General features: G+C 36.2%; 1 protein-coding gene across 1 annotated transcript; it reads right to left on the reverse strand.

The window, feature by feature from the left end:
• LOC113237632 (ubiquitin-protein ligase E3B) lies at positions 1-27,681 on the reverse strand. Its single transcript, XM_026474238.1, has 19 exons — positions 27,668-27,681; positions 26,835-27,074; positions 25,954-26,206; positions 24,939-25,127; positions 22,765-22,956; positions 22,012-22,337; positions 21,398-21,522; positions 20,299-20,470; positions 19,438-19,556; positions 18,477-18,649; positions 16,326-16,406; positions 15,016-15,214; positions 12,952-13,115; positions 11,340-11,486; positions 9,631-9,746; positions 9,212-9,341; positions 6,626-6,790; positions 2,712-2,823; positions 1-725 (listed from the first exon to the last, which is right to left on the reverse strand). The coding sequence occupies exons 1-19, from the start codon at positions 27,679-27,681 to the stop codon at positions 553-555; spliced, it is 3,090 nt and encodes a 1,029-aa protein (XP_026330023.1). The 3' UTR covers positions 1-552.
• Between the last annotated feature and the right edge of the window lie 271 nt (positions 27,682-27,952).

The following is a 27,952-nucleotide window of genomic DNA, read 5'->3' on the forward strand; positions in this document are numbered from 1 at the left end:
GATACGAGTTTGAGAAAGTAAGGCGACGATATCTTAATTTTTATCTCGTTTAATCAGCATTCAAATTAAATGTATTTTTTATTTGAAATAGTAGACTACGCCATCGATTCACCATTGAATATCAAATCATTGCAATGGCGGTTGAATAGTAGCACAGTTAACTTTTAACAGATGTCCCAGCCGGTCGTTCCACGTAAAACGAGCCGTATTAGTGCGGGAAGGATTTGGATTCAAACTAAGGTAGCATAGACTCTTAGGTCTATAACACGATCCCCGACGTCTTGAACTTTCGTCCGACCTAGGATTACGTCGCCCTTGTTGCTTGTGCAAAAAGCTTTGTCTAAGTGGTTTAATGCGATTCCGTGTCGACCAATATGGTTTCCTATGAAATGTAAATAACAGTTGTGTACTATAAATATACAAACTTAAGTAACAATAAAGTACGTACGTACATCAGACATTCATTGATTCGTAATGGTTGTCCGTAGCTTAAATACCTGCAGATGATGGGTGCGCAGTAAAGAAACGATGACCTTGAAATGTAAAACACAACTACGACAATTCAAAGCCAGTGTTACTATTGACAGCGTATCGAAGTTTGTCGCGTAACGTACTTCGTTTTTGGTAGTTAGGCAGTTTCAGTAAGTTAAAGCATGTGGACGAAGTCGGCAGTCGGTTCAAGGGGTCCTTCTTGCGGATCGTGAAGAAACCTCGAATCACGCTCCCTGTGGAAATAATAGTAGTTTATGTGACTGTTACATAATGAAAGGCACTAAAATACGAGTGAAAACATCTCACGAGTGTTTTAATGCATCATCATGTACAATTACATACACTGCTTTATCTACACACATATTATAAGCTCTCTGTGATGTGTTCCGCACGACTGGCGAAATGGCGGCAAATAAAAACTTTTCTCACGCATGTCACACAACCGTAGTTTTTATTTTTAATACATAGGCAAACTAGAATCGGCCCCAACTATCATATCGTTCGATATCAAGTAACGCGTGCAATTGTCAAAATTGTTTGCTATTGACATTTCATTCAAATAAAACTTCATCTCGATTGATATTAGAATTGAGGTCAAATCATATTGTTTTGTTTTTCAGAGATGTTCGAAATTTAATTCGATGTTATTATCGATAAGTTCGGTTTTTGAACACATTGTAGAGAGTTTATGATATGTGTGTAGATAAAGTTATTTATTTTCAACTTTTTATATCGCAACCGTTGTTTAGATTTCTTTTTTGTCACGTTTCATTCAAAATGACATTTTATTAAACCTGACCAACTTCTGCAGTCCTGATTTTTTTTAACACAGTCCCATATCTTTCTATAAGAGTTTTGTTTATAGTGACCCTTCCTATCAACCTCTTGGTTTAAAGTGGGTGATAGACGTACGAGTAAATACGCGTACTAGTGACTCGACGATCTTTTTCACTCATATGTCACCCTAAGCGATCAAACATGTTTGAAATCTTGCTCGTGGCCCGCCTCAGCTCGCATGTCTGTCAGCGACGCGAGTCACGAGCCGCCATTTTGTTTCAAATGAAATAGCTTCTCTCATGCAGGTATCTTGTTTAATTATTATAGGTGTAACTAAATGCAAGAGTTCTTCGTAAAACGACACGGACATTCTTAATTAATTACGAAAGTCTTCCTTTTCTTCACTCTTACTAAATTTACATGTGATAAACGCTCTCTTTTCGTAAGCCAGTTCTTCACCCACACTCGCCCATTTTGTCTTCTTTTTTTAGCTTTCAAAATGTGATATGATATTATTCCCAAATAACACAAGATCTCCTCCGTGGACGACTACGCGTAACTTTATAAGCTAATCTGTCGTGAGTCGCCGACGTCGAACTGAATAAGAACGCAAACTTTAAAACAGCGATTTTTAACCTCGTACGTCTATCACCCACTATACCGAAAGGACACTATAAACCTATGCGACTCAGTCGGGTCCTGACCCCAGACCAGCCCGGATTTTACACGGACTTCATCCGGTTCTCAAAAGGCTAGTGCCTTGGGTGAGCATCCGCGGGTGCACGTACAGCACCCTCCTCATTTTCCAGATAGGTACCGGAGCTGTACTCACTCTAACGGTTGCTACCGCTAAGCCGTCAACTATAAGTCAAATCAACTATAATCAAAAGTAAACGGAGTTGTGAGACACGCTCACTTCCCGACGCCGAAAAATGGCGTTTTTTTAATACAATGAAACTGAATCAAAAACACTCAAAAAAATCTATTTTATTAATTTTTATGCCAAAATTATTTTCACAAAAAACACTTAAAGGTTCCTAAGACAGTTTCCCTGTATTTCTTTTAGTTTCGGACTTCCCCATACTGTCCCAGTGAAGAAAAAACATTGTATATATCATATAATCCAACCAGCAAAAAAGCAGTTTAAACCCAGCATAAACATGTGCAATAATCCTGCTGACTCGATCTGGTTAGTCGGTTGTGGTATCACAGGCTCGCGCTGCGTCGAGTTCGCTAGCTCATCCGTGGCGTAGCTGACATAGCGTCTTTCAGAGTTTGCTGGAAGACGTTGTTGGTTGGAATCCAACCGGATCGAAGGATTTTTTCTAAGTGTTCGATCTTAATTATTTACAATCATATTATATCTATATTGAAATATGACATCATAATTCATTTCGGGCTAATAAAAAATATACCTTATAAGTTAATATTAAGATTCTTACCTATCGTATCACCAGTGTCCTCGTCATCACCAACTTCGACGCAACGGATGGAGAACGGTGGTTTGAGATGCGCGAAGCCCAGCACTGGTGGTTTGGAACATGATGTGACGAACTGAAAAATATATATTTGATGCATGATAGAGATATAGTTCTAGAATTAGATGGCAAACTTATTAAATCAAAAAGATCAAAAAGATAAGGTAGTCCAAGCTTTTCAATCATTCTTTTCGGGAATCGCCGTGAACACTACAAAATCATAAAATTCCTCTCCATCTTTTGCTATTGATCTCCTAAACAAAAATGTTTCATTAAAAATTAAAGCTTTTAAATGTATACACGTTAAAAAAACTGAAGATCTCTGGGGCATATCGACTAAAGTTATAGACTCGGTAATTCATTTAATTGCCCCACATTTAGCTGATGCATTCAATAGGTGTGTCGACGAAGGTATTTTTCCCGATTTGATGAAATATAGTAAGGTTATTTATTCCTTTATTCAAAAGCAATAGGAAAGGTGATCCTAGTAACTATAGGCCCATTTCAATTCTATCAGCTTTAAGTAAAATATTCGAAAAAGTTATGTTGATTCAACTACTGTCGCATTGCGGTAGGAATCATATTTTTCATAGTGAACAATATGGGTTTACTAGTGGTAAATCGACTAGCGATGCGGAGTTAGCACTACTAAAACATATCTTTGATGCTTGGTAAAGGTCCCAGAACGCTTTTGAGGTTTTCTGTGACCTCTCAAAGGCATTTGAGTGCGTGGATCATATTACTTTTATTAAGAAGCTGGAATATTACGGAGTAAGTGGCAAGGCGTTGGAACTTGTCTCGTCATATTTTAACGTAAAGTAGATATAAATGGAGTGACTTCCTTGGGTTCTCCGATAAAAATGGGTATTCCGCAGGGTTCAATACTTGGACCTTTCTTATTTCTCATTTATATTAATGATCTACCATTCCTTGTTTTTTTTTACATTTGTTAAGGACCTTTGCGAAATAGCATTATTTGCTGACACGCACATCCTTGACTTTTAAAACAGACAGACATGACGTTAGCTATGACAATATTAATGATACCCTTTTTAAAAGGTAGTTTATTGGTCTAACATTAACATTTTATTGCTCAATGCCAAGACAAAGTGTGTTAAATTTGAATTACCTAATATAAAATCGACTAGCCCAATCATAGAAATAAATGGAGAAAAGTCAGACTTTGTTAATAAAGCTGTCTTTTTAGGAGTGACCTTAGACAGTAAACTCCAATGGTTTTCACATATATCTTCCTTGGCCAGCAGATTAAGCTCTGCTGCATACGCAGTCCGTAGAATACATGAACTTACCGATGTTGTTACTGCTAGACTAGTTTACTTTAGTTACTTCCATAGTCCTACGGGATTCTAATGCGAGGTAAAGCGGCAGATATACAAACCATATTTGTGTTGCAAAAACGAGCGATTCGTTCTGTGTACTGTTTAGGTTATCGGATTTCTTTTAGAGAAAAGTTTAGGGAGACTGGTATCATGACTGTGGCAACATAGTAAATTTACTCAAATATTTTGTATGCCCGTAAAAATATACATAACTTCGTTAAAAAAGAAGATGTCCATAATATTAACTTTAGAACTAAGTCCATACTCATGGTACCACGTTTTCGTTTAACTAAAGTAAATGATTATTTTATGGGGAACTGTATACGTTTTTACAATAAGATTCCGGAGCATATATTAAGTTTAAAAATTACATTAAAAGTATTCTAATTGAAAAGTCATATTACAAAATTGTAAATTACGTGTTAGATAAAGACGTATGGAAAGACAACGTGAGTCTAGACTCCACACAAATATGATTCAAAATGAATTCTATAGCATTTACGTTTATTTGAAAAGAGCAATCCCTAGAGTTTCTAGCTTATTTTTCTTTGGAAGGTCAGCATAGTGAACGAGCAGTAGCTTAAAAAAATTACGTTTTCAAGTGTAAATATTTTATCTATGGAATAAATGATTATTTGACTTTGAGTTTGACTTATAACCTTTCTGTTTAGAGATCTTTTAACCCATAAATTATGAAGTATACTTAGGAGATTTGCCATATTAACTTGCGAGGTGTTACAGACAAGATCGGAAGAATTCTTAGGCGTGTGTCTATAAAGACCTATTTCAAGCCCCTGACGAAGTAACTGGCCATAAGCCCCGTGAGTATAATATATTTTTCTACTCCTGTACTTTCATCTGTCAATATGGTTTATGAAATTATAATTTCATAAACCATATCATAAAGGAGCTCTTTTTAGTTCTCTGTCAAAATTCTATTGTCTATGGTACTCACCACTGAGTTGAAAAAGCTCAGAACTATAGTTTCAAAAAAAGCATATCGTGTTTTTGCTAATAAATATATCAATTAGGACCATTGACTTACAATTATATGGACGTCGGGTCCGCGCTAAAAAGTGTCCGCACTTTTAAGGCGCTAAAATCGTATACAGAGCGCGACACTCCGCTTTAGTCTTCACTTGTTCTACTGACAGCGCGATACTGCGATGACATTACAATTTAAATTTCGAATAGGTTGACTTGGGACATTTTTTTCGTGGTTTTTGTATTAGACCCGTCGTCCATTTATTTGTAAGTCAATGATTAGGACGCTACTAAAATGCTATACTGCCTCCTGGCTGGATAAATTGGCCAAAAAGCATCGGGTCATAAATCTTTATACATAAAAAAAATATGATTGGTTGAAATATATGCAGTACAATATATGTAGAGTTTGTTTGGCTTTCATCTAAATATACGAAGAGGTTATATGGTGGAAGTATTTGTTTATTATTATATCTTACAATATCTATCAGGGTGATTTCATTTGACGCTTCCATTCCATAGACGTAAGGTCTAAATTGTAAACAATGTTCAAATAATGACCATCTACAAGCATATTCCAACCAATATTATCCGGTTACTCTAAAGTACCATTAGTATGTCACGTTAATCAATATAGATAAATTAAGTTTATATAATACCTCCCTCTGAATTCCCGGAATCATTGTAAATTATTCTGGTCTATATATATGATGTGTAAAAAATATTTTGTAACTATAAGTAAGAATATAAGCCATTTTGTTTAGAATTTTTTCCTTTTATTTTTAGTATTTTTCAGAGGTACAATCCATTCTACATGTATTACCTGAAATTTAGATACCACGCAGATCATCTAGATCTGTAGTAATTTACAAATCTCCGTTTACTAAATTGGTTCTACCGGGAATCGAACCGGCAGACAATTGAAAATGATTTTGTTTTGAGGAATGAACAGGTCAGTAAGAGCAAGTATTAACTCAAGAGGACTTCTAATTTGAATCACTGTACAAGACAACGTAGTCGTATATTTAGTAGACCTATTGGTACACCAGATGTCGCGACGAGTACCATATACCTATTTTTGTAATTAATTTGTTTTACATTGACAACCTACGATTTATCGATGCTACTCTAATTTCTGGTGATAACAAACAAATCAACTAGATGGGGCTTATTGCATACATTTGGATACTGACGGATAACTTTTATTTTGTTTAGGGTTAGCGCCATCTACCCATGTTAGCAAGCGTTAACTTTCAAATTAGTCCGTAACCACTCGCATATTTGTCAAAGTACTGAAAATAATTTTAGCTAATGATCGATATTTGAATAATATTACGAGAAAAAAAAAACGGCCCACTTATATCTCATACTAAAGAGGAATTAATTGATATTCTCAGCCATTTACATAATTTAAGCTGCTTCCAGGCTATCGATCAGCGCCATCTAGACATAAGACGGAATGTTGACCATTTTCAGAGTTACGATCTGTAATGTGGAGACTAGCAGTCCTCTAGAGTTATTGGTCCATAGTAAGAAGTATAAATATTTAATCACCTTCAGGAACATAGCGCGCTCGTTTTCAGTAAAATCGCGCTGCAGCACGTCCCAAAGCCAGCAAACCACCCTATGCGAGTCGTGGAAGCCACCGTAGTACTGTGTGTGCCGTCGTAAATCGCGCAGGTCTAGTGGCACGTTGTCACCGCTTATCAGTCTTTGTAACTATAAAACAAAACTTTATATGTTAATATTGGAGATGACTATATTTTTTCTTGTTTAAATCATCTGTTTGCTTTTTCATACAAAACCAACGCATCGGGCTAAGCTGACAGTCAGCTGTGATCAAGGGTCTTCTAAAGAGGCCGAAACGTTGATTATTATTTATAATTTATAACGTACGCGTTGAAATTATTTATTGTACACCAAAAAAAGAAACAAATACAATACAATCAAATTAAAAAATAAGCGGTGATACAATGGGCTGTCTTATCGCTTTAAGCGATTTCTGCAAGACAACCTTTGGATGGAAGTAATTATATAATTCATAGAAAAGACGGCGGTGTATGAAGAATTACTAATCAATAGATCAAAATCGATAAATAAATGCAAGTATACATATATTTATAAATAATAAAACCAATACATATATATGAATATCGTAACTACTATTTATATTCTTTCATCTATTAATATAAAATTTTTAAAACATAATTTCATGACATAAAAAGACCTAAGCAGTTCAAGTCACACTAAAGTTAGGTAGTTTTCTTTTACCATATTTCTGAATATATTCAATAATTTCGCTTGTTGAATAAACAAAGGTAATGCGTTCCACAAACGAATAGCTTGAACATTAAAGGACTTGTCGTAATACTGGGAGATATGCAATGGCATCTTAAGTTGGAGAGTTGAAGATGAGCGCAGAAGTCGGGGGTTGGATTGATGGGCGAATTCAAATCGCTCCTTAAGATAAGGTGGTGTGTGAGGAATGAATAAGAAGCCATAAAGGTTATTATTCCAAGGTAGAAGATTTAATTATTATATAAATTAAATAAGTTAATAGAATAGAATACGTTTATTTGCCAGAATACAGTAATGATAAAGGTCTTAAATAAAATAAGGTATATTGTATTCAACCTGCAAGCAGATGTACAAATATTAATTTCATGTTTGGTTTCTACTGTTAATTACACTTCAAATTAATGTAAATTTTTATTTGGAAATTCTAAGTATTCTTTATTACTATAGAAGCAATGTGTCAAAAGCCATTTTGTCAATTGTAATTTAAAAGTATGTCCTTGCAACAATTTAATTTAATTTGGCAGATTGTTGTAAATAATTATACAAATGTTGAAGCAGTTTTTCTAATAAATTAATTTATGGCAACGAGGTTGGTACAAAAGATTCATAATTTTTCCTCTAGTCTGCCTTTGATTAATTTCACCACGTGTTTTGAAATATTGAGAATAAGTTTTAACAAATACACAGATATCCCTAATGTACATGCGTGGCAAAAGCAGTATGTTTAGTTTTTTGAACAGCGGTTTACAGCTGTTGTCGAGTCACCCACCGCAGATCGTCCGAACACACTTCTTCTGAACCTTAAACGCACTTTCTACGACTATTGAACTGCCTCACAGTATAAAACCGTAGCTAAGCACAGACGAAACGTAGCCGTGATACGCCGTCAATGCTGCTTCTCGAGAGATAGTTTGCCTTAATCTTCATAGAGCCAAAACAAATCTACATAGCTTCATACAAATCTGCTCGACATGTTCTTTCCAGCTTAGATGCGTGTCAATTTTTAATCCAAGAAAATTAAATGTGTCAACTTCGCCTATGGTGTCAGCATTGTATTGAATTGTAATTAGTCATAACGCACACACTCATTGCCCCGCACTAGGGAAACCCTGTATCGCGGGTGTCATGGGCACACACAGACAATCGAAACGAGAGAAATAATAAATGTAGGTCTTAGAAATATTTCTCTCGGTCCGGGAATCCAATCCGGGACCTCTTTTAATTGTACTCTTGTAATTATACATTTATCATTTACAATATTTTAAATAAATATTGTAAATGATAAATGTATAATTACAAAGGGCAACCCCTAGAGTTTCTTACTCATGCTTCTTAGGGGAGTCCGCCTTACGAAAGGGCAGTAGAGCTTTTTTTTATTATGGCAGTGGCAGTGGAAATAGGTAAGGTGGCTTACTTTCCTGGACGAACTCTTTCACAAGGAGCTTTACGTTAAGTTTAATCAATGTTACTACTTCAAGTGTAATTTAGTGCAATAACGCGTAACTTGCATTAGATTATAAGTTTCCATTTCGGTAAATTAGTGGCCAAATCAAATACACGTAACTGTTGTGCCAACCAAATTACCGTCACTTACGGCAATTTATCGTTATCAGTCCGTGGAAAATTGAACGCCGTAGCCATTGAAATAACAAAGTAACGACGTTGAATCATTCTCTAGTAAAATTTCTACCAATGCTACATACGCGGATTTGCACTATCCCCGACGTTATCTATGAAATAAATATTATTTGTGTTTGAGTTTAAATATAGTAAGTAAATAAAAATATTTTATACAATTATCTTTAAAGATGGTCAGCAAGAAATTTCAGTAACTGAACTTACCTCAGGAGTAGAGAACAGTGAGAGCCATTCCGGATTGATGATGGTTCTAAAGCCCTTGATGAAGGCATTTGTTTGATCTTTAATTTGCGTGTGCATTCTAAAGTGGGCCATTTGGTGGATGTAGTTTATTCTGAAATAAGAAATATTGACTTTAATAATAACAGGTGTTTTATAAAAATTTGCCGTATAGTAGGTCATTTTTATTTAACCTGTTGTAACAGATCATTGTAGAAAACCGCTGCAGTCCTTTTTCACCTTTCTAATCATTATATCCAAATCGAGTTCGTAGGTTTAAGCAGTTATTACATATTTGAAACTTAACTTTTTTAAATCTAAATCGTGTATGTTTTTTTAGGTTTGAAGGAAATATTCTGGACACTGTTATTTTGTGTTAAGCGTAATCTAAATTTTAAACTCACTTATTTTCATTGGTGACTGGGATAGCTTTACCACCGGGCATCAGTTCGTGGGTGACGATCTCTCCCAATCTTTCCTCGTCTACGGAGAATGTGAGTTCTAAACTAGAGATATCTCCCTGAAAATATTAATTTCCAGTGAAAACATGTATAACGCAACATCTCTAGTTAACGGTGAAGAAAATCTTCGCGTTGAAACCTGTACTTTAACAAAAGGTTCATAGCTCTTGGACAACGTGTGAAGTCTCTACTAACCGTCTCCGTAGAGGAGACTTGTGCTCTGCAGTGGGACGTATAACGGATGGACGATGAAAACTTCTCCTAGTGTCATATTCCTCATTACTGAGAGTCGTGACTCTCTCGCAGAAACAGTTTTAGCATGACAACACAGTGGCGATCTTTGGTGCGCGCATCATGGAGACTCATGCCGAGAGCTGTACAGACTTGGTCGGATCATCTTGTGGGACAGTGACACCTCGGAAGCTGACGATGAAAACATGTGCTCACTAAGCTTGTGACGATATGACCTCTTTCATCGTCGTCCCACCATTTTGTCACCCATTTCTTTGGTCACTTACTTTTGAAATTTTGAATCGTTCTCTCATCAAAATTCTCGAAAAGACGTGTCCTTTAATTATGTAAACCTAACGGCTTATGAAAGTGCAATATTATATAGGAATACAGGCCTTTTTGGGGTAAGTGTCTACATTCATTTATAAGCATATGCGTATGTAATTTAAGTTAGGGCAGAGAATAAAAAGTAATGAGAATGGAAACTCTCCGCCCCTCCCTAGCTTTAGATACTGCACCACGCCCCGTACATTGATCGTCACATTGACGGAGCGGCAACAAGGCTGTCTGATATTTGAATATAGTTTTCATTTATTCATTACGAAACTTGTACATTAATATATTACATCATTGTACGTTACTATTTATAATAGTCCTGAATTGTGCTGTGTGCGGCTGTTTATCATCATCTAAACGGGATAAAGAGAGGAGTTTCTTTCGTTTTCCGAAAAATGAAACGAAGTAAGTAAAAAGAACTTAAATCTGAGGGTCATTCAGTTATTGTTCAAAGTAATATATAATAAAGATTTATTACATCAATATAATGAGACGCCATAAGTTCCTGAGCTAGAAGACAAGGATTTCCGAATTTTCAATTTGTATAGCCGATAAATATTATGTAGTGAATATACTTAATTATTAACTAAGTAATGATAAACTTGGACACGCAATTTCAAATACTTTGGTTACCTTATTTAAAAGTACCTGTCCAAAATATAACATTTTAAGTGCTTTTAATATATTTTTAAAATAAATCTTCAATATTATTCTAGTTAGTGAATTAATGAAAAATATTTTTAGAATTTTCGCTACGTTGCTGCTCTCACCACGTAACGTAAAATAGTACGAGAAAGTGATGGATAACCCTGCCATTTTTACGCGCACATTAGCGCGTCTGCAGATTGCGCCTTGCTGTATGTAGTAGCAGTAGGTAAATAACTTTCGACCGTTGTATGAAGTGTCCGGGGTGTGGTTAGGGAGTGTTTTATAGCGCAGTACCTCTGTTTTTATACCATTGTTATAGCCTTTCCTTCTCCTTTTCTTACCTTTTCTTTGTTTCTACCTCTAAAACAAAAATTATGAGAACCGAGCCTTCACTTTAATTTTGCCAAGGCTACAAGTGCTACAAGGGTAACACTTACTTGGAAGTGTTTGATATAGGTAAGACTTCTGTACAAATCGCGGTCCAACGATGGCAGTTCGTCGATCCAGCTGTAAAGCGCCTGCTGCGTCTGCCCTAATACTTGGCTGAGGAAGAACGACGCGAACGGCACGTCTACTACTATACCCTGAAAAAGTAAACAGAAGTGCGTTTAATATTTGCAATTAGTGTCTAACAGTGTAACATGAAACCCAGAATGAAGTTCATAAGTAATTAGTGTTGAGTCATGGAAAAATTTGTTATTTTGTTTAAATAAAATTTGTAATAATTTCGATGGTTGACAACTGTCAAAAGTTGAAGATACTGAACGAAAACGATGGAGCCATTATAAAGATTTTCTTACGTACGATTTTTTTTGCGCTGTTGTTCATTAATTATAAATCTCGTTGTACTCTAACCTTCTTTTAGCTATACAATTTTATTTCATAATTCACGCTAAATAAATCTTCAAAAGATATATCTAAACGCAGAACATAATATGGGCCTTCGAGTTGTATTTTCCAAATTATTACATTTTTGGTGAAATTACAGGCACATGGAACTTGTCAACTAAAATCTCATAGCAGTGCTCCTCAGACCTTTGTGATTTAAAGCTCTGAGTGGTACTGTAGCTGTTACGGACAGGCGTGTCGTTTATCATCAGGCGCACGACTGGTTCGTCTCGTTCGTTCGTGGTCGTTCGGACTGGTTCGTAACTACAATAAAATATATTCAATCAGATTTTTCATTTATTTTACGTGTATGTTGCGCAAGTAAAAAAAAAAACAGATTTTACTATGGATAGTACTAGAACCCTTAGTGTGGTTTACGATACCGGTTTAGTAGAGCTCTTTGTTGTAGAATTTGTGGAATTCGTTTTTTATCGTAACACATTTTTTGTTATAAGAAACTAAAGTAAATCTTATAACGCTGCAATATGGTCGACTTGGTCAACGCTGCGTTAGGCGTTAATCGGTCGTCATCTTTCAGCTTAGTAGCAGTAGAGTTCCTTGCAAAAGAGTTAATGCCAAGCAGTAAAGCATTACTGCGTTCCAGTTTTGAACGGTGCTGGTGAAATTACAGGCACATGGGACTTGTGAATTTATATCTTAAATAACGCACACACACACACACACACGCACGCACGCACGCACGCACGCACGCACGCACGCACGCACGCACGCACGCACGCACGCACGCACGCACGCACGCACACACACACACACACACACACACACACACACACACACACACACACACACACACACTCAACATAGCCCCGCACTAGGGAAACCCTGTGTCGCGGGTGCCATGGACACACACATAGACAACCACAAATTACACCCAAACTCACGAGAGAAATAAATGTAAGCCATACAAACATTTCTCCCGGCCCGGGAATCGAACCTGGTACCTCTGCGTGGCAGTCCGGCATGGTAACCGGTCGGCCACGGAAGCAGTTATCTTAGGATGCTCAGTGGCGGTGTCCCTCAGATCTTTGTGATTTTAAGCTCTGAGTGGCATCACAACTGTTATGGACAGGTGTGTTTCTTACCACCAGGCGCATGGTTTGTTCGACCCGCTACTTAGCTTCAAAAAGTAATAATAATTACCTCGTAAACAGCTTTTCCAAGCATCCGACCAATGAACTCAAATAGTTGTAAGTGATTCTCTTGCAGACAAGACGTTGGAGATGGATAAAGTCTTTCTTCACTCGTAACCCGAAACAGATTCAAGGATGGGTCAAACACTCTCTTTATTGTTTCTTCTAAAAATTCTGGAAACAGTAAATTTAATTTAAATTAAATTTTTATTGAATGTAACAAAGATTGTTTCACCACCATGATATTCTATTATTAATTGAAATGAATTTGTAATATTTTTTGAAAAGTTTGTAATTTTATATTTCGACCCCTCCTACGTAAAGTATCGTATGTCGAAATTGCCAAGTTTATAGGGGAGCGATTTAAAGTTCTGAATTCACTGAAAGAGTGATCATTGAATAGATATAGGAAATGAAACTATTTTTCCGGATTTAAATCGCGTATATTTGTTTTTCCAAACAAACCGACGTTTCGGGCCCTTTACAGGTCCCATGGTCACGGTTGACTGAGGTGGTGCAGTCTTCGCAGTGACGGAAAACATACCCAGGATGCTGCGAGAGGCCATTGAAATTAAAAAACATCCTAATTTCAACAGGGAAGATGGTTTCTCCGTACCACCAGTTTGGGATCCAGTATTTCCTCTAATGAAAAATCCCAAACAGACATAAGACTGCAGTACTAATTAATATGTTTTAGTTTATTCTAATTTATATTAATAATTAATAATAAATTAAACTTAATAAAAATTCATTCAATAAAATAATTTGTAAAACTTAATGTAGCGTAAATTGGAATGTTTTGTTTGTAAAATTAAAATAAGGTATTTAATTAATAACTATTGTAACTATAGTGAAAAAATAGGGTGGTTTGCATTAATATTAGACATAACTGGTTGAAGACTGCACCACCTCAGTCAACCGTGACCATGGGACCTGTAAAGGGCCCGAAACGTCGGTTTGTTTGAAAAAACAAATATACGCGATTTAAATCCGGAAAAATAGTTTCATTTCCTATGTGTAACAATCGCGAAAACCTAAGAACTCGATATTGAATAGATAATTGTAGATCATCTGACCAATATCTAGGATTTTATAATACTCTATGTAAGTAACGAGTTTTGCCAAATAAAACTGAGAAATGCTAAATTCACGTGTTATGCTCCCCTGTAAACTCGGCAATTTCGACATACGATACTTTACGTAAGATGGGGTCGATTTGTCAATATAAGCCATGGCAGCTTAATGGTTTGACCTAGTTTGAAGTTTGTCATGAGCTTTTCGGTGACGGAAAACATCAGTGATGAAATGATGAAATCTGCACGTTGAAAGTTTACAAGCTTCAGAAAACGTGTTAAGTCCCCAACTCCCGTTGGGCCAACGGCGTGGCAAGTTGTGGTCGAAACCCGTGCCCAGCAGTGGGGTGTATAAATGATTGATGATTGATGAAAATGAATGAATATTTGTCATTAACGCTTGTCGAACACGAGAGGAATACTTGAAAGTGTTACAATTGAAGCTCTAGGGTATTTTAGGTTAGAAAGTGATTATTAATTATCGACAAATTTGTGATTATTATTAATATAAAGATCGAACACTTAGAAAAAATTCTGTCGATGCGGCCGGATTCGAACCGACGTCTTCTAGCAAACTATGCTAGAAGACAATATGCCAACTAAGCTATGGAACGAACCAGCGAGGCTCACGAATTTTTCAACGTGCTTGTTGTCAGATCTCTGTATTTGTTTGATTCGTTCCGATCTTTATATTAATAATTATAACAAACTAGTGGCGGAATTTCCCAAAAAATAATTGAATATCAATTCAATACAAAATTAAATTTGTGATTACGAATAAGTCACTTGATTAACCATGACCGTGTGTCGCCTATGAAATATGTCAACCGTAGAAATTGACAAAACGGCGTAACGAACGTGATTTTCAATTATAGTTGAATATAGATTCTCAGATGCGCATAGCGTTCCATGTGGCTTTTTTTTTTCATATGCATATTCTCGCAGGCATTTTCGAGGATTCTTAGGTATTCTATAACGCCTGTAATGTAAATTCAACTAACCTTTAAACACGCCATCTTGGTCAATCCCCGCTTCATCCAGCCCCTGTTCGTTGATGAAGCGGACTCTAACGACACCCTTCAAAGCCCTGCTGGGCAGCGCTGCTAGCTGCCTGTAGCCATCTTCTACGAGTCTCGCTCGACGCACGGTTACTAAGGTAGACCGACCACCACAAGCTCGCTCCGTCAGGCCTAGGACCACCTTCAACCAAATGACCACCAAATGAAACCAAATTTTAAGAGACAATAATTTTTTTTTACGACACTATGGTGAAAATAATAATAACGCACACAATCACAGCCCCGCACTAGGGAAACTCTGTATAGCGGGTGTCATGGAACACACACAAGACAACCACAAATTACACCCAAACTCACGAGAGAAATAAAGGTAGCCCATACAAATTAGTAGCAGTAGAGCTCCTTGTGAAAGAGTTCGTCCAGGGAAGTACTGCCACCTTACCTATATTTGCCGCCAAGCAGTATTGCCAGCATTACTGCGTTCCGGTTTTGAAGGGTAAGGCACATGGGGACTTGTCAGTTATGTCTTAGGGTGACGGGCGCAATGGCAGTGCCCCTCAGGTCTTTGCGATTTAAAGCTCTGAGTGGCACTGCAACTGTTATGGAGAGGCGTGTAGCTTATCACCAGGCGCCAGACTTAGTCGTCCCGTCACTTGATATTATAAAAAAGAAATCTTACGAACTGGAAATCGAACCCGGGACCAATGGCAGACCAACATAGTAATTGTTCGGCCACAGAGGCAGTTAAATGTAGGTATAAAGGTCATAATGACGATGAATGTAAAAAACAAGGCATTTGATTATCCCAATCCATTTGATTATCCCAATCTAAATTGATACTACAATAGTCGTCATATCCCCTTTTTATGTCTTATGAGATGCAGCATCTTTATTTATTTAATTAATTGATAGCACAAAGAAATGTATCTTGTGCAAACAAGGACCTGTTAGGGGTTTGGAATCTATAAGCATACATTGACAATGTTATACTACTCTAATAAAATTGTAACTTTTTAGAAAAAACTTTGACCGCTAAAGTTTGTGAAATTCCATAAAAATCGGTTAACGGAAAGGGGTGAAATTCAAGAAACCGGATTCATCCCCTAATTTGCCAACCCTAAAGGCTAATATTTTCTTCAAATTTGAACGAGACCACTACTGAAAACCAAAAAAGAATTATGGAAATCGGTTCACAAATGTCGGAGTTATCGCGTAACATAGATATATATAAAAATACTGTAAATTGAGAACCTCCGTCTTTTTTAAAGTCGGTTAAAAATAAAACAAAATACCTTTTCATCAGCCACTGCTCGCCTGAACAATCGGACCCGTTCACCGTGAGCTATCATGTGTGGAGTCTTTTGAACTAGTACCTGAGAAAAGAAATTGATTAATCACCAAGATTCTCGATAAATGAGGGGACACCCTGTAAAGTTTGCATTTTTAAGATTGTACATTGTCCTTACGATAGTTACAGTTGTGATAAAAAATCACCGACACGGCAGTTGCTGGGGAGTGAGACGATATATTATATCTTCGGTGTTTTGTAGAAAGGATGTAAGCGACCTTTCATAGATTTGTCAGTCCTGGGGCCTTAGCATGAACTCTTTTTACAGTTCAGTATAGATTCGTAACGACAAAAAAGCGAGATGGTGATATACACTTCATGTAGCGCTGTCTCACAACGATTCATTATAGGCCCTAAACTGAATAGTAACAAGAGTTCATGGTAAGGCCCCTGTTTTAAAATTCAATTTTAAAACAGGACGTAAATATTTTAAAACAGTCGTTAAAACATAAAACATGCTCCTCTGAAAAATATACGAAATGTCCCTCATGTCTTTTCTTCAAAACACTTGAGGATTATTGATCGACATTAGTAACAATAATAATGTGCTAGCCAACCACACCAATTGCCTGGTCTCAAACCAGGGAATTCCCTGTACAATGAGTACCAGAATACTCAGAAATTCACTCTAGTGCAGTGCGCAGGACACCCAAACGAGAACCAATTTAGAAAACTTCTTTTCCCAAATTGGTTCTACCAGGAACCGAACCGGCACCTCCGCATCCCATAGTGCAAACCGTTGGGACATCGAAGTACTCAAAGTCGTGTATAAAGGTAGAAGCTCTTATCAATCGTTCAAATTTTCATTTAAGGGCATTGACTTACAATTATATGGACGTCGGGTCCGCGCTAAAAAGTGTCCGCACTTGTAAGGCGCTAAAATCGTATACAGAGCGCGACACTCCGCTTTAGTCTTCATTTGTTCTACGGACAGCGCGATACTGCGATGACATAACAATTTAAATTTCGAATAGGTTGACTTGGGACATTTTTTTAGTGGTTTTTGTATTAGACCCGTCGTCCATTTATTTGTAAGTCAATGTTTAAGGGGGTATATAAGTAACAGAGCACTTAAATTTTTACTTAGGACATTTGGTCACTTCAACATCAATATGGGGAAAGTTATACATTGCTTCAAAAATTGCATGCTCATTAGTGTATTGTAATAAAATAAATCCGGTATACTCCGTCCAATCATTTAACTTTTAACATTATGCAGTTCCATAATAATTGACATACAACCATAGACAAAAAAATGCAATACTTCTTGTAGTCTTTTTTTTATTTTAGTGAAGCGACGTGCTCTTTAGCTACAAAGTTTATCGAGCCAACAGATGATGTAACGAAGATTACTCAAGTTGATAAATGTTGGTACCTGTCTAATAAATTATAACGAAATTAAATAAATTATAAATAATTATGATAAATTCTTATTGTTTTATTATAATGAATCGGATTCATCTCCATATGAAAGGGAATCATCACTTGAATCCTCAGTAAAATTAATCATTAATTTTTGAGTACACAAATTGTCAAACGCAACATCACGATCCTACTCAGATAATATCTTCTTTTTTGTATCCACTCACATTCCCGATTATAAACTTTTTCATAAGTAAAATCAATTATTGTTATAAAAAACACGAATCGGAAATGCATTAGGACATCACTAAGTAATTAGAATTCGATCTGTCAGAAGTAAAATAAACGGTTGGACGGAGCATAGAGTCTACATGGTACTGTAACCTGAGGGCGTAGCTTAGTATGCGTAGCGAGAGGTACTTTATAAATATAAACTGGGATTAACTTCATAACTTGATATTTATTATATTTTTTTACATCTTTATTTCTTGAGGCTACTTTTAAATCTATCAAGATGTTATTTTTTTCTAACCTATTTTTTCAAACACATTCTAAATACAAAACTATATTCACTCAGCCAGTAGTTCTACTCATAGAGTAGAGCCTAGACTACAGAACAGTGAAGAGCACGTCAAGCATTCGAGGTTGTCGCATTTAGTGGAAAATGTTCGCTTTTAAAAACCATTGGACATGGCGGTTAGTGCTGAAAGGGACTATATTAGACGATACGTACCTGCTGTGGCTTCTTGCCCTTATCAAGGTCACACATGAACTGGGCGTCGCGGATTTCCCTAACCAGCCAGTGGGCGGGCGGCGTGTAGGGCCGGCGACAGTCGCGCCGGTACAGCACCAGGAGAAGGGTGTGGAGAGCATTGAACAGCTTGTTGCTTTGGATGTTTTTCAGATCTGAAGGTGACAAACTTGCTATACCACTAATTCGCACAAAGCTTTTTGCTTTCTCGTTCCTAATGCGTTCGATAAAAGGAATGGTGAACTGGTCAAAATATACTGTCAGCATCGGTACTTCCCGAAATAAGTGTATTCTATAGGGCAAACTTGAACGCTATACAAATTATTAGGAAGGAGTAAAGGAACAATTTTTATAATATGTCCAGCCGGATCGTAGGAATTTTCCTTTATGTTAATAATAACAGCAAACTATTATTTGCAGAAAAAAATATATGCTTATACAATTATTCAATAAAACAAATATAACTGAAAGAAAAACATAGTACAGACAAGTCGTTAATATCAAGTGACATATTTTTCAAAACCAAAAAAGATGAACGCATCGGCAGTCAATCCTTATTCTTTTGTTCATTATTGCGAAGTAAAAACATCTATGATATTAAAAAAAATATTGCAATAAATAAAGCGACATCTTGGCAGCCGTTGATAGCTGTAAAGGTACCAGGCTGCCGTTGGTATCTGTAAAGGTACCTGGCTGAGTGAAGAAAAACTTTCATAAGCTTCTCATAGATGGCGCTACGGCAAAAAGCCATTATGTCTGAAGTCAAGTTTTTTTGCAAATGCCTCCCCTATTCCCTTTCACTGTTCCCTACCATTACGCTGTAGCAATCTCTGTATTGCATAATAAAAGTTTGCGAACAATACGTCCAACAATTTAACGGAGACTACCGGAAGTGGTACTCTAAATGTAGAAAATGAGAAGCCGATTGTCGACCTATACTCACCAAACAACTGTCCCATGATAGATTTGTAAACAAACATATTCAAAAACTGTGACATGTTAATGAAATCCTGCAGTTTGAATGGATCTTGCTGTTCATACATTTCCATATCATCCAGGATTCTGTAAAGACACATAAAAAGGTACCAATGTAATTTATTTGCGTTTTTTACATTGACTGTAAGGAGAGGATTCAGTATCTCGCCCATCCCGATGCCAACTGTATTGGTTTCCTATGCATCTGATACACAAATGCCCAAAAAAGTTTCTTATAAATTTCTCTGACATCACGACATATGGTTTTACCAACAAGCAAGTGATAATTGATAACGTAACATCAATAGCAACTGTATCGAAAATATTCATTCAGTAATCATCACCAATTGTAAGTTTCTAGCCACGGTATGATTTCTGGCAGCTTGAAGAACACATAAATCTGTCTACTTTCTTTCTTTTCATTAATTTTTAATAAGCGACTAACCATAACTGCTGTTTTAAATCTAGACACGTTTAATCTCCGATATTGAACGCTAGAGTTTCAGTAGAACTCGAAAGGCGGTCCATCAACGATAATACAATTCATTGGTATCTGTTTTTCCAGTCCAGTGTTGGTTTTCATACATGTGAAACTCAGTGTGATGATGTCTTTGTTCGATGGCAAGCAGGTCTAGAAAAGACTTCTAGGTCGAAGTTCTGGCCCTAAGTACAGAGGAAGAAGAGGATCTCGTGTATAGTAGTATTTTTTATGCTTGAGAAATCTTCTTTACTTTAATAGGCTATTATTGTTTTATATACCTTGCGAGTTACCAGACTCCCAGAAAAAAATCTTCTAGTACATATGTCGCATATCGTAAATTATACTTACGTAACATAGTGTGTCATGCAATCAGCAAAAAGAATCAGCATCTGAAACTCAGGTGCTGATGTCTTTGTATTTACAGCGAGCAGATCTAGGAAAGATTTCAGGCCGCAGTTCTGGCCTAGGGTACAGAGGAACTGCCAGAGGGAGTACAGGATCTCATCTTGATTGCAAAGACCTGGGGAAAGAGATTTAATTAAAGTTTAATTGTAATAAAAGATATCGAACTGCCTCCGTGGCCAAACGGTTACCATGCCGGACTGCCACACAGAGGTCCCAGGTTCGATTCCCTGGCCGGGAGAAATAGTAGTATGGCCTACAATTATTTCTCTCGTGAGTTTGGGTGTAATTTGTGGTTGTCTATGTGTGTGTCCATGGCACCCGCGATACAGGGTTTTCCTAGTGCGGGGCTATGTTGAGTGTGTGAGTGTGTGTGCGTTATATCGAGTTCCTACGTTTTGCGATTGCTACACATTGGAAAGGAAACCCATAATTTCGGATATAAAATCGCGTTATATTTGTTTTTCTAACAAACCAATTTTTCGTACTCTGCAGGTCCAATGATCATGTCTGACTGAGATGGTATTTGTTATCAAATAGAGGTGGTTATATCCAACATTAATGCAAAACAACCACCCTTTTCTGGATTGTAGTAACAAATATAGAGTGTAACGGAGACAAAAAACTTGCTAGAAAAGTCAGTGTTGTCAACCCTAAATCATAAAATCAGCTGTTTGTACTCAGGACAAAAACTTTGTACTTCAGATGTTGACCTCCATCGTTGATCAGCAAATAATACCCCATCAGTCACTTCTTTCGATCAATCATTATGTGAACGATGATTAATTTTGCGGGTATTTTATTTCATTACTTCGAAAGTCGTCAAATTAAATTCCGTGTTTGATGGCCCAATATTTACATTTACAGAAAAAAGCTACAGCGCATAGTTTACAAACAAGTGTCTGCCGAAACACCCTGGCCCGACCAATTTAGAAGTATTTTTTTGTAAATGACCAAATTAAACTAAACTTAATTAAGTAAACACATTCTACAACATGCGTTAATAACTTCACTAGATTAGTTTTATTTAATGCTGACGACTTACCTGTCAATATATCCAATTTTACTTGCGTCATTGTCTGCAAAGCGGTGTGATACATAGAACAGATAAGGGCCACCTTCGTGCAATCTGGCGATCCTAATTTCCTGTAGTTCTTGTGGGCGTTACCTCTGAAAAAACCAAAAGGAATTTCATAATAAATTAATTAAAAATAAATAAATAAAAGTAACCTCCCCTTTTCTAGACGCACTGCAAGGCCTCTTAGAATAGGGATTAGGCTATAGTTCACCATTCTGAATACGTGAATAGTTATTTTCGTTTTTAATGAAATCAGTCAGAGAGATGGGTTCCGGGCAAGGCACTAAAGAGATTCATCTTTATCTTAGCGATTTTAGCGCCATTCATTCGACGGGTTAAAAGCTCTTTGTTTCTTAAGTATCTACTATAAAAATGAAAAAAAAAAAAACTTTTTGATTTTATAATTTGACTTAATTAAGTCTAAATATAGAATAAAGAAAACCTATAAGTGTGGAAATCTACTTTTCTCTATGTAATCTCCAAAGTCTTGTTTATCCAGAATTTTCCAGACTTTCGAAATTACAGTGATTTTACATCCCGGGAAGCGGAACTGAAAACCTATCTAGCACACATACCCTTACCTATTAGTTCTAGCTTCGATAGCTCTTCTAATAAAAGCAGCTGGATTGTTACTCTGTACTGGAGTGGAAGGTTGAGACGGCCCAGCGCCTTCTTCCCCACTCACACCAGCTTCCAACATTTCCTTCAATGGCGCAGCGACTAGTTTCTTCAGCAATGGAGCTCCCCACAACAAGGATAATTGGATACGGAGGTTCCCCATAGTGGGAGGAAGGTATGTATCTATACCCTGTGAGAACCAACCAAGAACTGGATGCCAGTGGCTAAGGTTACTCTTCTTGCAGACTACATATTGTTGGCAAGAGTCCAGGAAGCGTGTTACCACCAACTGTTGGGCAACGAGAACAATGACTAAAATGTATGTTATATATATTAAACACTACGCTTGGAATTGCACCCAAGAACGTGGACATAAGAGCTACTTTTAGCTTTAAGACATTCGTGGTTATTCACTAAATTATTGACACTAACAGTTTGGGCCATTTAGCATGTCAAAAGCAGTCATTGACCAGACTTTCATTTCGAAGTCACAATTCGACAGCGACCGATCACCGATCTCTATAACTTTGTCGAAATTTTGGCTTCGCTTGAGTAACATAATAAAAGCCAAAGAATAATTTATATGCTGTTAATAACCATTTTTATAATTATAATAATTTACTATGTTAATCATCATTTTAATGATATACACGTTTAATGAAGACAAGCAATATGAATTACATTACAATTCATAATCAAGAATTTCAACAACTTACCACAAAAGTAGGATAAAAAGTCTCAGGCGAAGTATGGTCTCTCTCCGCATGAGCCAATTGTATAAGATTAGCCAACAGACATAGCGCGTAGTTGCCTTCAAGCGTGTTGAATACAATGCGCATATTTTGATCTGTGCTGAGGAACTCCACGCATTTGTCGAACATTGAATGCTGCCGGAACGCCGCCATTGACTAGAAAGCAAAAATTATAAGATGTCCACCCTCTGGGAGTCCTCAATGTAACTTCTTTCACTCTTATTTTATTGAACTCGAGGTAAGTGGACTGTATACACAAATTATTCCGCATTTATCTTTCTCATGATCGAATTCTTAACTTTAATTCGTCTGTCTTAATTGTCTCCTTGGAATCCAGTAAGATTTTTACTACTGTACCTATACGGTGTCTCCCACACCGTACCGGTCTAATTAATGAGCCGCAGGCGCTACCGGCCAATCATAGCACGCGAATTTTCTGGCGAGATTCATGTCCACTTGCACTAACGTTAAGAACTTAAACGTTTGTTTAAATTGATAAGTCACTCTTAACGTAATGTATTAAGTGTTTTTTGCATTGCAAGCACTGGTTTAGTACATACTTAAGGTTAGTGCGAGTGAGCATCAGGGAGCCTCCCATAACCTTTCCAAAAAAAAATCTTATTTCAATGTAAGCTAAAGTAAGCTTATTAAAATATTACTCATATTCGTACTATGATGAACCTGTCAACCAAGTAATGTATTATTGCAAAAGTGATTGAAAGATCGAATGATTTCCCAATATTGTCTATTGCTTACTAAAAATAGGAAAGATATAACGCTATGTAAACTATATACTGCCATCTCTTTCTTTTTTGATGTTCCGAATCGTCTTATCGTAGTATAATGTTTAAGCACTTAATGTTATTTACATTCAGAGAATTTTCACTGTTAAAAAAAGAAAAGTATGTAATAATAAAATCTATTTAAATTTTAAAATTACGTTGTTTTCAATAATTATTCTGCATTTTCATGTAGAAAAATAAATAAAACAAGCTGATTCTTGATAGTCACGTTGTGATTTCAGAACTATAGTCTATAGTCAACTGTTGGTGTCGCCAGGGAGCATTTAGATGGCGCTGTTATAATTTTACGAAATAAACATCGCGTATTTTTATTTAACGAAAAATTATTTACTATGTGATATTAAATAAAAAAATAGACAAAATATTGAAGAGATATATGTAAATAAATAAGTTCAACTTAACTTTTAATCGTTACAAATCAATATTAAGACAACAAAACTGAAAATAATATTTGTTTCCATTGTATCCGTGTAACTATTTTAAGATTGCTAAATTTGACATAAGAGCAATATTACTTTAATGTTAAAGTCACGTCATAGTACGAACTGAGTGAATGATAATCCCAATGCTGCCAAAAAACATCATAGTTTTAACATTACAATAAGCTTACTTTAAGCGCGTTATGGTACGAAAAGTCAATGTAAGGTTAAAGTAATATTGTTTTAAGAGGTTGTGGTAGCACCCAGTCCTCCTCGCTCCACACACCACACCGCCCATGACAGAACAATTGTTCTAAATTGTTCTGGAAAGATAATTATCTTTCCAGTTCTTTTTTTTTCATAATACCAAGTGACGAGACGAACAAGTCGTGCGCCTGGTTATAAGCGACACGCCTATCCAGAGCTTTAAATTGCAAAGATCTTATGTATACTAACTGCTACTGCACCTGTCACCTTGAGATATAAATTGACAAGTCTCACACAGTGCCTATAATTTCACCAGCACCCTTACCCTTCTAAACCAGAACGCAGTAATACTCACATTACTGCTAGGCGGCAAAAATAGGGACGAACTCATCCACAAGAAGCTCTACTGCTACTACAGTGCCTTGAGCATGAGTTTTCAGTGACAATTACAGCTGGCGGCCGCGTAAATTATATTTTGCAATTTTGTATGGAAAATTTTAAAGCGCTCTTGGAGGTCAGGGGGAGAAGTAACATTTTAAATATAATATTATAACGCAGTCGTTAAACTAAACAAAACTTGTATGGTGTTCTGTAATTTTTTTTTTAATAGCAATATTTGAATGTCATTACCTCAGAATAACCTGCTCCACAGTCCGGATGTTTAGTCTGTTTCTATACAAAATGATAAGATATTATAAAAAGAAATTACCTCAGGCGAAATCTGTTGCATATGATACACTAACGTGGGCACAGATAATATCTGTATTATGTACATAGTCAGCAACTTTTCAGAAAACTGTGCTGAGACCAAAGGTCGCAAGGATAGTGTCACTATGGCGGCCAGAGCCACATTCTTGAGAACCACCTTTTCACGACACAAACCTCGGAGAAGAAGCGACTGGAAATAAGTTTGAAATAAACTTTATTAAAAAAAATTTCAAAATGAAGTTTTTCTAAATTTATACTCAGCTAGATATCACAAACATATAGGATATGAAACGATATAAATTGGAAAACATATAACAATCTCAATCACGTCTGTAGGGCTAGTAGAACAGGGCGCGATATGCAAGAGCGACGTAAAGCGCGGATCTTAAAGCGAGAATAGCAGTATCTCGCGCTTTATATTGCTCTCGCTTAAGTCGCTGTTATGCTAGCCCTACTAGTAATATAATTAATCGATATTGTACAGGAATATAAACTAGCTTTTATCGAATTTAAACCATATGTCTACAACAGTAGAGTAGGATCTTAAGTCGCAATTAAGTAACCTATAACCCATTTAAAATTTTGCAATCAACTACCTAAGATATAGAATGGCGCCGGTGTAATCGCGCCGCTACAATGCGAATACGTGGTCATGCGATCTTGTTTTCCTCTGTACTCTAGGTACTAGTAGGTATTATTATTATATTTAATTGATATGTAAATTACTTAATGGTCTTGTATTTGGCTAAATTGTAATGTATTTATAATGTACATTACTAATGCATTATAAATGAAAAAAAAAAATGATGCTTAAAGAATAATTACATAGTGGTCATATTATGATTATTATGCAAGTATAAAATGAATTTAGCTAATTTTAAATCTCTCATTATCTACTAATATACATTTCATGGGGTTACACTACTTTTGCGCTAATAGTCACAATTATAACCATACTCTTTCTTAAATACATTTTTAAATATGCACTTGTGTGTGCGTAACAATAATATACATACCTTCAATGTTAAATAATATCCTTTATGAAATAAGGATCCCATTATATTTGCACACAACTGTGTCATGCCTCCACGAAGCTTCTCAAAGTTCTTCGACCTGGTCAAGGCCCAGGTGTTAGTAGCAGTGAATGCTATGAGAGTGTGTAGATAGATCAAGATACTCTGCATGTCTACTGGTGACTCTGGTTTCATTTGTTCTAAGTAAACGCAGCATTTGTATAGAAGGTCTTTAATGTGTGCAATCCAAGGAAGACTGAGGGATAAAAGAAAATGATTTTTTGTACAAAATAATAGAATAGAATACAATTGACGGCAAAGTATTTGAACGCGAGCTTAGATTTTGCGAGGTAAGGTGTGGAGGGCGCCCACGCATCTGGCAATCCGTGCGCAGAAAATATAATAAGAAACAAGAGGAGAAAACTTGAGACAGATCTGACATTGAGAAGCGGTCGATGGCGACTGACGGGGCAGAAGGCGGCGCGGCGGTCGTCACACCGCTGCACTGGGCGATTTTCAACTTTTGGTATAAATGTGAATTTAATAACCATAGGGTTTTAGTTGAAAATCAAAACTTTGCATTTTCTCTGTAGTACTTAAAGAGAAATATCTCCATATAAAAATTATGCACAAAGTTAGATATTTCATTCCTAAATAATTCGTTTTCGACTTTTACTTTAGCCTGTTTTCAGGATTTTGTATGATCGGGTAAAGTCTTATATAAGAACAAAATATTGATTGCCTATACAATTGTAAACTAGTTTGTGAATGCGGGATCTATTAAAAGTGTTACATAGTTTCTGGCTTAAAAATGAAAAAATAAGAATAATTAGTTATAAAAAAAATATAAGAAATATGATTTGGTGAACATCCTACCAGCTTACCTGTACTCCTTATTCAAGAAGACACCAACATAAGACATCTTTACAGATTCAGAGAGTAAACTCTGTACAATGTATTTGCAGAGTTTCTCAAACCGTTTTTTGTCACGCTGCTGCTTAAACACCAAGAAAAGGCGGCAGGTAACACGGTACACATCTAAAGCTGGGATGAGTTCCAGTGCATGAGGAGCATCATCAGCACCTGTTGCAATAGGCTCAGGCAGAGTCTTGTCAAAGTCATTTCTGAAAAAGTTCCAAAATTCAAGTGATCAGGAATTTTGTCAAACCGCAGTTACACATTAAATCTGATAAGAATGGTTCAAAGTGTAAAGTTTGGCGTGCTCTTCACTGTAGACTTTATTGGATTTATTTTATTGCCCAGATGTTCAGCATGCAGTTTTCGCAAATCGATATTGAAGTGACCAAATCTCCTATACTCTGATGTAAACAAATTTATTCTTGCATAATTTCTTGAAAAGTTGATAGATTCGGAGAAAAAAAAATTCTTTTTGTAAGAGAAATATATATTTTATTTTTTATCTCAAAATATTCGAAAATGTAATGTGCGTGGGTTATTTACAGTATAGTTCCAATCACTTTCTATGTAGAAAAAAATAATTCGTCTGCATGTACTTGCAGCTTTGTAAGTATAGATGCGGCAAAATTGCTAACCCTTTTATGTACTTTTTTTAATAAAATACACGAGCTTTGACTAAAGAAAAATTAATTTTAGTGTAATTTAGAGAGTGTTATAACAATAACATGAAAGTTAAGGAGAAACTAGTATATTGTGTTAAAAAATAAACAACAAATCTAAAATTTTGACACCTTCTTACTTGTAAAGCTGCATGTACCTGAAGATGGATAATTTTTTTCTCTATAGATAATGATTGGACCTATATTGCAAATAAACCACACACATTACATTTTCCTACATTTCGAGATAAAAAATAAAATGTTACATAAAGGGCAGCCAAAGTTTGTGCATCCCCAAAACATTGCTAATAGGATAAAAAATCTTTCCACTGGATCATTTTTTCTTGAGCTTATCTTGTTAAATAGGGTGTTTTAAATAAAAATTATGATTTGATAATATTTTGTTTGTACATTTGCACACAATT

Source organism: Hyposmocoma kahamanoa, unplaced genomic scaffold (genome assembly GCF_003589595.1).
Source record: "Hyposmocoma kahamanoa isolate Upper Pololo Valley unplaced genomic scaffold, ASM358959v1 93, whole genome shotgun sequence".
Lineage (NCBI taxonomy): Eukaryota > Metazoa > Arthropoda > Insecta > Lepidoptera > Cosmopterigidae > Hyposmocoma > Hyposmocoma kahamanoa.

Excerpts from the sequence above, each read along its gene's own strand:
- LOC113237632 (XM_026474238.1), bottom strand. Across the intron at positions 20,471-21,397 it reads AAAATTGGATATATTGACAG|GTCTTTGCAATCAAGATGAG; the intron begins GTAAGTCGTCAG and ends CTCTTTCCCCAG. Across the intron at positions 13,116-15,015 it reads CCAAGATGGCGTGTTTAAAG|AATTTTTAGAAGAAACAATA; the intron begins GTTAGTTGAATT and ends TACTGTTTCCAG.